This window comes from Penicillium robsamsonii (genome assembly GCF_028829455.1).
Source record: "Penicillium robsamsonii strain IBT 29466 chromosome Unknown utg000001l_segment0_segment0, whole genome shotgun sequence".
Taxonomy (NCBI): Eukaryota; Fungi; Ascomycota; class Eurotiomycetes; order Eurotiales; family Aspergillaceae; genus Penicillium; species Penicillium robsamsonii.
The window spans coordinates 6,543,206-6,557,161 of NW_026643219.1; the positions used below are offsets into that span (position 1 = coordinate 6,543,206).

At 45.6% G+C, this 13,956-nt stretch overlaps 5 protein-coding genes across 5 annotated transcripts; 2 read left to right on the plus strand and 3 right to left on the minus strand.

Annotated features, from left to right (window-relative positions):
- Positions 1-710: 710 nt before the first annotated feature.
- Positions 711-2,953, minus strand: N7447_002542 (fungal specific transcription factor domain-containing protein; the record flags this gene model as incomplete). Its single annotated transcript, XM_057226817.1, has 7 exons — positions 711-1,149; positions 1,205-1,354; positions 1,413-1,572; positions 1,622-1,799; positions 1,864-1,924; positions 1,979-2,761; positions 2,811-2,953. 7 exons carry the CDS (start codon positions 2,951-2,953, stop codon positions 711-713), a joined length of 1,914 nt encoding a protein of 637 aa, XP_057090833.1.
- Positions 2,954-3,216: 263 nt separating this feature from the next.
- On the plus strand, positions 3,217-3,918 carry N7447_002543 (NuoB/complex I 20 kDa subunit family protein; the record flags this gene model as incomplete). The annotated part of the gene is made up of 2 exons (XM_057226818.1): positions 3,217-3,398; positions 3,468-3,918. The coding sequence occupies 2 exons, from the start codon at positions 3,217-3,219 to the stop codon at positions 3,916-3,918; spliced, it is 633 nt and encodes a 210-aa protein (XP_057090834.1).
- A 1,447-nt stretch (positions 3,919-5,365) lies between these two features.
- On the plus strand, positions 5,366-7,083 carry N7447_002544 (uncharacterized protein; the record flags this gene model as incomplete). The annotated part of the gene is made up of 2 exons (XM_057226819.1): positions 5,366-6,047; positions 6,104-7,083. The coding sequence occupies 2 exons, from the start codon at positions 5,366-5,368 to the stop codon at positions 7,081-7,083; spliced, it is 1,662 nt and encodes a 553-aa protein (XP_057090835.1).
- Positions 7,084-10,886: 3,803 nt separating this feature from the next.
- Positions 10,887-11,453, minus strand: N7447_002545 (uncharacterized protein; the record flags this gene model as incomplete). Its single annotated transcript, XM_057226820.1, has 2 exons — positions 10,887-11,007; positions 11,089-11,453. The coding sequence occupies 2 exons, from the start codon at positions 11,451-11,453 to the stop codon at positions 10,887-10,889; spliced, it is 486 nt and encodes a 161-aa protein (XP_057090836.1).
- A 1,409-nt stretch (positions 11,454-12,862) lies between these two features.
- Positions 12,863-13,829, minus strand: N7447_002546 (RTA1 domain-containing protein; the record flags this gene model as incomplete). Its single annotated transcript, XM_057226821.1, has 3 exons — positions 12,863-13,260; positions 13,333-13,581; positions 13,655-13,829. 3 exons carry the CDS (start codon positions 13,827-13,829, stop codon positions 12,863-12,865), a joined length of 822 nt encoding a protein of 273 aa, XP_057090837.1.
- Between the last annotated feature and the right edge of the window lie 127 nt (positions 13,830-13,956).

The window sequence follows — 13,956 nt, forward strand, 5'->3', positions numbered from 1 at the left end:
TAGAACAATAAATTATTAAAACATACAACAGCATCTGTAAGATCGTGGTCACCTAGCGTCCACGGTTCGGGCACGGGCGGCTCGCCGCTCTATTCAGGGCACTTTTGGCGGATATCTACCCACCTGAATATTCTTCACCCGAATATTCAGCCCGTACAGCAACTTGATAAGCGACAAAATTGGGGGGTTTTTGGGTTTAGACCCTCCCTCTTCTTTTCTTTTTGCCATCATTCGTTGGCATGGGAGTTTCTAACAGCTCCGGCTCTGTGGGATGCTCCAAATCATCTTTGGTAAGTTGCTCTGATATATCTGGGCTTGGTGATCCGGACTGTGAATCGACTGGTTCAGAGTCAATCGTATCAACCAAGCTACAAGAGCTAGAAGACAATCTAGCCCGTTTGTCTTGTAAGCTAGCGTGCAGTTCAATTCGTCTTTCGACTCTACCAACTTGGTTAATAAAAGTATGGATGCGGGCTAACCTCTCTTATTGAGGCCTCTGATGACAACGAAACGCTTGAAAATATCCGAACCTTTCCCGAGGACTAACAATTTTTTGTTCAATTTTTCCCGTCGGCTTTGGCTCTCCTCAGATTCACCTGCGATCTGTCTGATTAAGTCTTTGGGCATCTCGAAAGCAATTATAGGTGTAAATTTTGCAGATATTTTAAGAGTATTTTAGCAAGAAAGATGTATCATATTTGACACTATTATTAGGGATAATATATATCATTCTCACAATAAGCCGTAGACTGAGAAGGCGAGTTCAAAAAGACATCTTCAAACAAGTTCCCAAAAGGAAACGAGAAAGGAAACGCCATTCCAATGCCATCTTGCGGAACTTGATCAAATAACCCTCCAGCGGAGTTCATCCCACAAAGATCAAGTTGACTCGGTCCATTCTGCATCTCAGATCCTATCGGATGCTCTGGTATCCTTTCACCATCTTGTGTCTGCACACCTGTAGAGAATCGCCTAAGCAGGGATTCATAAATCGGATAGAAGGCCGCAACTACTGGGAACCGATCTTGCAACTTGTCAAGTATCAGCATGCAGAAACGGGCGCGATTCTGTGAGATCATTTGGACGCCAGTATCGCCTCTGTGGATGTTAACGATATAGATTGGGAGCACCGATAGCACGGGTGCAATTCTGGAAAAGGTTTATAAGACACGGGATAATTAGGGTTTATTGCCAGGGAACATACATGCTGGCTGCGGCTGCATAGAGAAGATTACTCGCCACGAGTATTTCGAGCATATGGGAGATCTCTGTACATATCTCAAATGTCGGCGTGTCTGGTCCAATATTGGGAGAGAATCTTGGGTTGCTCCGATGCAAGACTAGTCGGTATTCCCTGTAGATTCAGAGTCAGAACAGAGGGAGTCTCAAGAGTCATGCAAAAGTTAGCTTACTGGTATAATATATGAGTCAATATAGCCCACTTGCTACTATTCGCCGATAAAGACCTGAACTCTGGGGGAAGGGATGAATAGCACAAGGAAATTTGCTTTAAGCAGATATCTTGTGAGTGGCCTGTATCTTCGTCATATTTAAGAGTGAAGAATTGATCCACTGTAATATTCGTTAGCAACTTTCCTTAAAAACAGAATGACTGGTGTACCTGTCCGAGCTAGTTGCACAGCATTTATCGCAAAGGTATTTGCCTCACAGTCATTGTCTGTCTCTTGAGACCCACTGACTTGTTCAAAATCTGATTCCGATAGAGGGGAAACATTGCAAAGTCTTCCTTGTACGTGTGGAGGACGATCGAGAAGCATCGAGAGATTTATGTCCATGGCCTAGTCTAGAATGTCAGACTAGTCATATAGACCTGGGGCTTTGTGGGAAATGACCGACATATACCATCCACCACAACCTTCGCCATAGCTTTCGATCTTTCTCTTCAAGACGGATGTATGACTTCCTAGAATATCGATTAGTTGTCCACAGTCCATATTGTAGGGTTAAGTAAACTCACGCTTGATGCAGTCCTAACGCCTGTGCTATTCCCACAGAGATACCAACCCAGTACCAAGGGTCTTTGTGCTCTAGAATACTATTCCACCAATAGCACATAAGAAAGGTGGCTTGAATGGTCACAATGGCATCGGTTTCATAGCCAGCATCATAAAGAGATTTGGCTCTTTGGTAAAAGGTGAGGCTGGCAGCGTATCGGGACACAAATCCGGCATTGGCAATGACGGAATCCGAACAATATATAGTAGCAGCAAGGTAAATGGCATTTAAGAGCAAGTGTGAGCATTTACCTTCCTCGAGAGTGACAAGAAACCTTGACTCATCAATAATAGGCAGTGCAGCAAGTGAAAAGTGGAAGTAAGCGTCGAGAAGGGCCTGACTGGTCTCTTGTGATGGGAGGTCAAAAGCCCCTTGGTACTTGAGACGCTCAGTAGTAGATGTACGCATTTCTTCAATCTTCGACGTCGTCGAGCTGCCCAACCTGGCTAACATTGACCCGTGGAGGTGATCCTGAAGTGGGCGTACATCCGTGGAAACCCCGAAGGGATTCCCAAATTGTTGAACCAAGTAGTTAAGATTAGAGGAGTCTCCAACATACGGCGTTTTACCGCTTGGTCCAAGAGCTGGGAAACATGGCTCTTGTTGTGGCTTATCTCTATCGTCTTGAGCATGCGTGGCCAGTGGGTTTGAACTAGTCACTCCTTCAGACGGCACATTGCGAGAGGTCTCTGGAAGACCCCTGCTTGAGCCTGCTTCAGTGGGTAGGATAGGAAGCTTTCGTTTCCTAATTCCAAGTTAGTCCTGTTATCATGGCCTGGTGTTTTGAATTCTACCGTCCACGGCGAGATATAATCAGCTCGCATTGGCGCCGGGCGTTCCGGCAGTTAGAACACGCGACGCCTTCACTACGATCGCATTTGACACGCCGGTCATGACACAGACAACAGGCGACTTTAACTGGACTGCTGCGCGGCATTTGAAAATATCGTGAAAGGCAGTTGCTCGATTGTAGTTAGTTCGGCGTCTTGAAGTCGGCGAAGTTAGTGAGCATGGACCCACCAAGTCGCCGAATTTGGACGCGTCTAATTGGCTAAAGTCTCAAAATAACTGCCTTTTCATTGGATCAACACTACCCGCTTGGAAATATCTATAAAAGTTCTCGAAGGGGAATAATTAGGTAGTTCTACCATTTACACTTGACTTCTCGAGCTAGCAAAATATCCAGGTTAGCTGGCGACAATGCTGTTGAATACATCCTTTCGAAACATACTCTGTCGCTCCAACCCAAAGCAATGGCCACAGTGTTTCTTGCCCACCATCGCAACGACACGATACCTACGCACATCTTCAGTACCTAGCAGCTCTACATCTACACCCCTACCATTCAAAAAGGAGAAAGATGGGGCATCCGGGTATCTTCTGTATGTTACTGAGTTACCAATTATCAACTTGCATCCGATTGATCTATACTAACATTTCCCCGCTACTAGGGCAAAAGCCGATGAATTAGTCAACTGGGGAAGGCAAGGCTCCCTGTGGCCCTTGTCATTCGGATTAGCCTGCTGCGGAATCGAGATGATGCATACCTCAATGCCACGCTACGACCAGGACCGACTGGGCATTATTTTCCGCGCCTCACCACGGCAAGCCGATGTCATGATAGTGGCCGGTACGGTAGTCAACAAGATGGCACCGGCAGTGAGACAACTATATGATCAGATGCCTGAGCCAAAATGGGTGATCAGTATGGGTAGTTGTGCCAATGGCGGAGGATATTACCACTACAGTTACAATGTTGTACGCGGTGTGGACCGCATCGTGCCGGTGGATATTTATGTACCTGGATGTCCACCGACTGCAGAGGCGCTTCTGCAGGGGATTTTTCTTCTACAGAAGAAGATGCGGAGGACGCAGGTTACTAGGATGTGGTATAGACGCTAGGTGAAAGTTAAGCCCTATCGCGAAACTGGTCTCGTCGAAGTTATAAACGTTATCGGGGTCGATTTAAAATCAAAGGATTGTTTTTGAATAAGATCGAACCACTCTTGAATGATTTTTGGGTCTTCGCAGTTCGCACGTTCGTAATTATAGCGTTTCGAGAATCGGGGGAGAGGAGAGGGTGCCGTTTCATAGATTTCGTAACCTATTTTTCGCCGACCGAAAACATAGGGATAGTTCCACGTCGTTCGAGGAGAAGATTAGCTATCCCTCGTATAGAAGAAGACTGGGGGGCAGCTCCACGAGAATCCATATCTGACGGTCCGTAGCCGATTTTGAAGTGGGTGGTACCCTGGATACCCGTTACATACCTCCGTCAGCTGGAACCCGTGCGCAGATGACAAGGGATTTAGGTGAATGGGCTGGATGGATTGAAGAGTAGGGCGGTAATAGGATTTCACCCCCCGACGAATAAAAAAATGAAAAACATACAACAGCATAAGTAAAGGTGGTTACCTAGCGCCCACGGATCTGGTGTGGGCGACTCGCCGCTTTATTCAGTCTTTTTCAAGGCAGTCCAGGTAGACATTCAGCCCGTGCAGTGGAAGGTATACTTGTGCATTCTGAGGCGAAGACCGTATGAATGGCGTTTTTTCTCTCCTTTTCTGCTCTCTTTTCCACTACAGTAACTCAAGCAAAATGTATATTAGGCATTATATAATGCTGAATTATATGAGCTATGTTGTCGACTTTGGAGAGCATAATAATAACGTATTTTCAAGCGAGTTGCGCAGCCTAGAACATATAGTAAAAGCGACAAATTACAACATGATATTGCAATACTGGTTGTCTATATGAGGTTTTACTTTTAGTCTATTTCTCTTTATATGATATCTAGCCACTTGTTAGACTGAGATACATATATATTTCTGTGTTGAAAATCCAAGTTAATTCTCATTAACTGACTATTTCCAGGGTTCAACTCTAACCCCAATCCGGGGTGCATTTATGCAGATCGCTAGCACTCCTACAAGAAGGAAGACTAGCGTCTTCAATTAGATGCAGTTTGATCATACTTATACTGCCTTTAGTAGACAAGTAGTTATAACTATCACACTGTATCAGCCTCTTAAAGTTTCAATCCGGCCTGCTTTTAGCCAATTTTGCTTCTTGTTGTTGATTCCTTTCTGATCTATCATACTAGAGGCAACAATCCAAGCATAGCCTTTTTCTGGCGGAAAGGAAAATTGATTTTGATGCCTATCAATGTGTTGAAGTTTGGCTGGGTACTGGGTTGTGAGCATGACGGGCTTCGGCGATGCTTAGTCATCTAGGAACTTCAGGTGCTAGTTGCCGAGATTTGTTGTATCCACATATTTCTATCCAACCACTTCATTAGAAGCATTCGCCAAGGATTTGATCTGCATTCTCCACTCTCACGTTCTCCACCATGGCCACCATACGACCGGATATCTTCCATGACTTTTATACCATGGGGCGCGCGACTGGCACTAAAGAGGATCTCGCCGGCCGCGAGTTCCTGACACACTGTCCGCCGGATGTACCGCCTCGTCATCGAATTGTGGCTCTTTTAGGCACGACAGATCTCAATGATGCAAGCCGGCCTAGTGAAGACGGGTGGTTTGTATCGGATTTCTACCTTTTCCATTATCTCCTTGCGCCGCAATTCCCACGTCGTGAGTATTTCATCATCTTGTTTGCGTACTATCCACCCACTAACAGACAGAGCTTACTAGCACCAAACCAAATATGGTTAACATGCGATGACCCTACAATCCTCGTTCAAAAGTATGGTGAATATCTTCATGGCGACTCAACCGGCGACCGTCGCATTGTCCTCGATGCTCAGATACTTCCCGATATCTTGGCCGCTGGTAATTTGCGTGTTGTCCCTCAAGAGGATCTACTTGAGCGGTACCTGAACACAGTTCGCGAACAAGCTATCGAAGCCGACCGCCTTGAAGAACACTTGGTACTGTTGATATTTGGACATGGTTCAATGGATCATCACGTTTTCATGGGAAATACCTTCCTCAAAATGAACGATATGCAACGCGTCCTCCAAGGGAAGTCTCTAGTCACCATTTTTTCTACATCGTGCTACTCGGGGGGTGGCTTGTTAAGCCAGACCTCAGGCAACAGCAGTTGAATGTGACTGGTATTACAGCAGCAGGGAAAGATACAAAATCTTCTTCATGGCCCCTGAGTGGAAGTGTTGGGCGTGCAAGCGGCAGCTTAGCAGCAGCCGCAGTTGTACAATGCCTGATCAAGGCGGAGACCGATGAAGCCCAAACAGGCACTGAGAATCCATTGGAAAATGGGGAAATAATGGCCCACCCGACGTACATCCAGCTGGCAAAGTCTGTATATGACTGTGTCAAAGATATGGGAATGCTTGGCGACCGCCAAGAACTCCTTTTTGCGGCTGAGAATGATGAGTGGGAGTTGAGCTATCAGCCCCGCCTTGGACTCCCATTGATGAGCTACAAGGAAAAGTGGCAAGCTCTTCGATTTGTGCCGCCATCATCTACCCCCGCTCCAACAAACCAAGGATTACCCGGCGCAAACAGACGCCCTCTTAAGCGCTTGCAGTACCTTGCTGAAGAGTACTTTGCAGCGCAACCGGGTCCCGACAACTCCGGCCAAAATATTGCTTTACATTCCTGTCTTCGGCAAGCTTTAAAAGGTGAAAACTTTACAAGGGAAAAGCTACTCGACCTTACCGAAAACACGGCCTATCGACTAGGCGCGATGTATGAAGCTGAATACCTTAGGCAGCAGGCAAACATCGACTACCCATCAATCTTTGAGATTGATACAAACATCATCCTGGCACGCAAAGGATCCACCGACCGCCAGCTAAGGAGTAAGACATGGGATATGTTACTCGCCCAAAATATCAATACCACTCCAATTGGTATTAAGCTACAGTGGGGGAAACCTTCACAGTACCTCATGCTTGCATTGATTGAGACATTGGGGTCCTGGGAAGCTATTCAAGACCATATCAAAGTGATGGCTGCGAAGAAGAAGACTTGGTGCCGGTTTATCTTCCGTGCATGGCAAGGCCATCGAGTCTCCCATAACGACGGTGTAATCACGAGACAGCGCGCGTTCATAGAAGCTTTGAAGAAGGCCAGGGAGTAGCTAGCTTTGTTTCGAGTGCTCATTGATACTGTCGATAGATTTACTAGTTAGTTAGTTTGTTTCGTGATTTTTATGTTCTCGCTGGCGGGCAACCCCCTGTGCAGGCATTGGTAATGTCTGCTTTGAATATTAATATCTCTCATTCTCTGCACTGCTTTTTTCTCTGTTAGTTAGCTACATTCTCATCTTCTTCTTCATCCGAGCCTAACCGTGGGAGCAAAAAGAGCGCAAAGTCTTCCAGATGTTGACCAACATGTCGCTGAAAGACCACAATTGAGAGAAAGCATTATTTACAGATAGAGCGGTCATAAGCATTGCCTTCTATCGAAATAGCAGCGTATTTTTGCGAAACGTGATGATACTACTAGCGACGGCTTCCATAGACCGTATTGGTTGTCGAACAACCCGGGAAAATGCAGATGTACGACACAAGACCGCGGAAAATATCTCGTGCCCACCATCTCCTGTCCCGAGCAGCGATGTAGAAAAAGTAATGGGGCTACTCAAGAAGTCCATCTTTCGCCCCCTTTGGAATAGGTGGTATCTTTGGCACATCAGAACCACAGCCCTCAAGCAGAGTGCCTCTATATGAGTGTGAAGCTGCGCGCCTACGGGGGATGTATAATACGGGCAATAGAGGAACAATGCAAGTAGCAATGCTAGTGGCCATGTCAAGCACAATGCGTCTGGATTAATTGGAGAACTGATCGCCGCCCCTCCCTCGCTAACTACTAGGAATCTTTATATACACGGAGCTTCTGCTTTTCCCAATATCGCGCTGGTTGTAGCTGTTTGCTCTACCTCGCTTGGGAGGCTGCATCTCAGCCCATGCCGATCCTCGCCAGCAAGGGCTTCCACGACATCATATGTCCATGACGCAGCCACTTGCGCACTGCGTACCGTAGTGTGTCAGCACTTACAGTAACTACCAGTCTCAAGGGGTCATAACAAAGACATAGCTAAGACCGGACTAGAGTATTGTAACTAAGACAACGTGCCTGAGAGAAAAAAGTCAGCACAGGAGGGGAAGGATACGTCAGCGGCTCAGGGGCGTGTAGGATATTCAGGTGTAGAATAGTGGTGTTCAGGGCATTCAGGTGAATAGGCTTTAAGGGGCTGAAGAGTAGGGCGGCAAGAGGTTATCTAGATAAAAAAATAAAAACATACAACAGTGAGGATTCGCTGGTGGTCACCCACCCAACTACTAACTCACCGGCGTGTGGCTTAAGTACGGCTGAGCGGACGGGAAGCCCTGTTTTCCACACCCTATGGTCGTATGTATCGAGAGAGGTGTGGGATTGGAAAATAGAATGCAAGGACTGGAAGTGATATGGTGGCGAGTTTGGCTGAATGCCGCTTTAAAGTCGCGTAACCAGGTTTGAGAAGGGTGACTGCGCTATAGATAGGGCGAGAAGCTGGGCGAGAAGGGGTTCGGGTTAGGTTGCGGGCTGGTATCTCTTACCCATTCGCGGGTTTTGGCACAATCTACTTAGGAGTTCGTAGAATAAGATATTCATAAGCACCCCCGAAGGTAGGAAGGTGTAAGCATGTTTATAACTTTAATCACTGATTTAGGGGTAGATAAACACACTATATTTTGAAAATCATATATATTGAGTTAAGTAATAAATAAATATTATGTATTCTTGAATAGAATGTAGTCAGGAAGAGAGACCGGAGAATGAAGGATCATTCAAAAGGCCCAAAGAAGGAGACAAAAGAAAGATGACAATAAAGTGGTACCTAGGAATATCGTCAGACTTTCTTAGCGAGACTTTTGCACAAATTTGCCTTTACAATAAAGAACGAGTTCAAATGATCCCTCAGGGCAGATAAGAAAATGAGTGCATTGAGCAAGGGCGCAGCCCATGGATGCAACAAATATAAGAAAACCAAAGAAAGGAGCAAAGAAAACAGAGTTCATAGGCCTTCTTTCTTGTCCTTCGCCTCTCTTCCCCCTTACTGCGTAATGCTGTACTTCGTCTCCGCCCATAACCACAATAAAAAGCCTGCGTTGGGTTTTGATATTCTCGAAATTCTCGTTAGCAACACGCTAGGGACTTGGTTTACACCTGGGCGGTCTTGTAGCGGATATTGGAAACTGAGCGAACTCGTTATATTCAGCTCATCCATTATCTGCCTGTACTCATGGCTTATCTCTTCTTTTAGCAGTTCCTTTCCCCTATTACCTAGTGTGATTGTTCTAGTTGATCCACATGGGTTTCTCTTTCTTTATAATCACGAGATAGTATAAAGCATCAACTAGTGGCTCCACTTCTGGAAGATTCCATCAATCAAACACTTACCCAGGTAAACATAAGTAGATCCGTGGATCGAGACCGAGGTAGTGCATCCATCATTCTAACCCGCATTGAAATGACGTCCTAAACTTTCTCTGACCTTAGAAGTTCTTAAATGCTGAAGTATCTACACGGCCGGTTCTTCCTCTTATACTATCTCTCCTTTACTCTTCTGTATTCACTTGATTACATTTCGTCAACATGACTTTATCTCAAGCTTAACCGCATTTCTTTCTCCGGTCCCTCTTTTAATAAGTTAATGATCTTAAGGCTGACGTCCATTCTCTTAGAACTTTATAAGCGCTTAGAATCTAAGTATTTTAAGTGTACTTAGATATAGAGAAACACGGAACTCTGAAATTAAACCCGTACTTCTTTGAACCTTAACTGAGTAAAGGGCTTCTTTAAATGTATCCTTTACATCCTGTGGACCTAGTATGGGACCAGGGAGACTCTATGAAGTTACCTCCTCTCCCTAGCGTACAGAATATCATGGATATGGCCTTAAAAAGTACCCCCCTGAAGTCGCACTAATCCCTGAGAATCTTAGAAAAGAGGACCGTTTTAATTTCGATCGGGTACACCAAATCACCCTCGTAAGCCACATTCGGTCCTATCATGCCTATCTATTATTTATCTCACTAAGACAGACCATAGAATCACTACACGTAAGTTATGTGCTATCGTGTGTGCGATGCTTCTTCGAGTGAATCATAAGCCATTCACCACATGCCATATTCATCCAGTAAGATATTTCGCGTGTTATGATGCGATGATGCATATCTAATAATTACATGGGTTTTAGCTCTCTCTTATATTAGTAATAGGCAGTCGAGAATTATTCACGCTTTATACGAAGGAAGGGCGCTGGTCTTATAATACTCACTATCATGTAACTTTATAGATGCCGAAACGGCACTAATGGAATTATTCGTCCGATATAGGCGTTGTGTGCTAGTTAGTGGTGATACCCATAGCTACCCTGTTAATTAGATAGTCTTCTTTGCTTTCTGATTTAATTAAGGATTATACGAGGACACGGTGAGCGGGGGGCCAGTACCGGCTCCCATTGCACCGCCGTCCTGCCGCCCTTGCCCCTTTAGTACCACCTCTGGCCGCTTTTACCGTTGCCAACCGGCACCTCTCTCCATCTATAAAACGCCGCTCGTCCTCCTCGCAGCTTTGTAGGCGCACTTTCTCTTCATTTTCCTGTCTGACTCCCTTTTTATCGGCACCCGCAAACTTCTACGCACTGACTTGCCACCTGATGCGAGTAGTCTTCATGCTTGGAATAGGTAAAAGACTCAGAAATGGACGTAAAATGTTCATTATATGTAGAACTAACATAAGCAATCGGAATTGATGGCCGTCAAAATTCACTGCTGATTTTCCCGGCTGAAGACAAAATTGAGTCCAGTCATTAGCTACTTTAAGGACATATTTCAAAGACTTGCCAGTCTAATAAACTTCAAAAACGTCGTAGACCTGGATGGTCAATTACATTCACACCTCTAGTCCCACTTTTCTCAGAACCCAGATCGCTGATGGCCTCCAATACTCGTCAAGAAGATTCCAAATAGAACGGGCCAGATGTAAGCTCCAACCCTCCATCCACCACTGGTGTCTGGAATGATGAAGTATGAGACAATAGTGTGCTAGGATAACGAGTGCCATTGGGTCATGTCCCCTCAGCAAGTCCACATACTTGTCTGTGAGTTGAAATGGCCATCTCAATGCCAGTTCAACCCTACGGGGCTTGTCCTGGTATATTTCCATCAAGTCTGTCAGATAGTCAATAGCAGAGGCATAGCAACCTGTGTCGTGAGTGCTGATTTCCTTTCCACGATTCTCGTTGAGACGCTTTAGGTTTGAAAAAGCTTCCTGGATTACATCAGAAAGAGGCCATCTTTTGTTGTCATCCACGCGTAACAGCACGTCTGAAATTCTCCCTTCTTTGACCCAGTGCCATGAGAGGCCTATCACTTCGCGGAGCCCTCTGCATAGATCAAACCCTTGAAGAAGATCACGAATGGGGTCATACGTGTCTGCAAATGGAGAAGACGGCGACATGGCGAACGCCAGTTGAAAGAGTATGCCGGAAAATACAAACACGATATGGCTGTTCTCGCTATTTAGTGAAAGGACTTTAGGCCGGAATAAAGCGAGTGCACGATTCTGATGCTCTAAAGCAATAGAGAAATAACTCGATCTGTTACTTCGGCTCTCTGTTCGTGCGATGTGAAGCGCAGACAATGCTAGCAGTCCGTGAATCACAAAGGGATATTTCAGGCCCTCTGTGGGCAAAAGAAATTGGAATACATCTTCAACCTCTTTGGTATGCGCCATCGTCGCGTAAGTCGAGGAGCACCAGTGGAGAAGCAGCTCCATGTCGCGAATATTAAGATCTGAAGTTTGTGGAAGGTTTCCTGCACCCCCCGCCTGGTTGTTTGGTATGCATGTATGATCCTGTTGAATAGATGTCGAGTGTGTCTGAGCGGATGCAAGAAGGGGATGGATCGGCAATGAGCAAGGAGAGGTATTCGAGCGCGGTGACGTCACGGAATTCTCTGAGGCGTACTGGCAGGTAGTGTTTCGGTTCATGCAATTCATACATTCAGGGCGGCGCTCATCGCACTGTATGCTGTCAGTGATTGGACAAGACACTACATGCGTAGTTGATGTACGAAGCACAAGGTTTGCGTACCTTGACCCGTCGGCGTTTGCAAGGAATGCACCCGTCGCGGGATTTGCGATGAGACCGTCGTGACGGCATGGCAAAATCGCGTCAAAATGAAAAAGCTATCCAGAGTGACAAAAACGAGTCAAGTGGGATTACTCAAGGTGTGGCTGTGCAAGCTTGAAACGTAACGAAGCGATCAGGCAGTCGGGCCTGATGTATAATGTAGGCTAATGAGATCTACATTACCTAAGTCATTCAACGTGGACATCCAGGCATCAAAATTACCCCTTTCAGTCACGAGCTCCATGGTTCGGGGTTTCTAGTTTCTGCTTGGATCAATTTCGATGGTTCAGGCTTATTCAATATAACTGCTGAATAAGCGCAAGTGGGGTTTGAAATCCAAGTAATGGTCATTGCAGACCATGGATACCAAAAGAGGTTATTTTATCTAGCTAAGAGATTTTCACAGCCTTAAATGTGTGCTCCACTGTGCTCCACTACCAGTAACTAGTGCCTGTATAGCGTGAACAGAATACCTAGCCTTTTATAGCAGTGCGTTACGTGGATCACTTGGATTAACTAAAATCCAATTACCCTTAAAGGGAAAAATGCAATAGGTTCAAGCGATAGGAGGTGCATCGGCACACCTAACCGCTCCTGGCTTCGCGAATATACTCAAATTATGTCCATATTTCATTGCGCGTAAACCCTTTGTACCCAAAATTGAACAGAAAAAAAAGTTAAACAGCAACGACCCAACAAATAGCCCAGTGATTAATAACGCTAGACGTATATAAACTCACGAATGCTTCCCCCGCGAAATGGCGAGTAGTTCACTGGGGTGGATGAAATTGAACAATAGCATGACCGAGAACATCAACAATCCATCGAAAACATACAAGAAAACCTCATGGCGGAGCAAGTATCCATTATTCCCCATGGCGTACTCGACCGTGCGAAATATGGAACGAATCATGATCAAAATGTTGGCAATGTAGAGAACCATGACGTGCTTATCCCATGTACCCGAGATCGCAAGTGACTTTTCACTTGGTGATTTGCGGAGGCGAATATGGAAAATAGCACTTGTGATGATGAAGAAGCCGAAGAAGAGAACCTGGATAATCAGACCTGCGACGACGATCTTTTCACCCAAGTGAAGCGCACCCCAAGAGCCACCAGCCATAATTCCCCCACCTGCAGTCCCGCATATGCCGGTTAACTTGCTTCGTTGCTTAGAAAATCAAACGCTGGGATTTCTGTGCTTACCAGCTGCTTGCACTGAGAAAGATAAAACGTCCCCGGCGACAAAGAATTTGGTCAACCATTTTTTTTTAAAGATACAGAGCTTCTCTGAATCGAGACGAAGGATCATTCGGCCCAGTATCATGTAAATTGAAGCGGCAAAGAGTGCTGGGGCAAGCAGAAGGAGCAAACTTTGCTGGATATAAGGGCCCATGGTCCAATTGGGGCTCTCTTTACTAGATAGGATCCGTCCAACATATCCAACCCATTCGACTGCATTAGGAAATTCATCATGTCAGTTGTATTGTCCGATTCAGAGATGAAGGGAACCAAGAGATGCACTTACAGAATCCGCCTATGACAAACGGAATGAAAAACCATGTGCGATGTCTGGCCAGCTGATAAAGATGAGCAAACGTGGTCAGACCGAACAGTACAGTAAAAATGATAGCCGCAGCTAGGGATGGGGAGTATCGATAATAAGCCCATGCTGCAGTTTCGTTGCCAGACTGAGTCGACATCTTCCCTTCAACTAGACTGCTACCTTATTATAACTGTAAAAAGGCAGACAGGGGCAGGGGATATGAAAGATGGGATTGATAACAATAAATCGTACGGCCGCGTTTGATCTTATATTCTTCCCTTCAG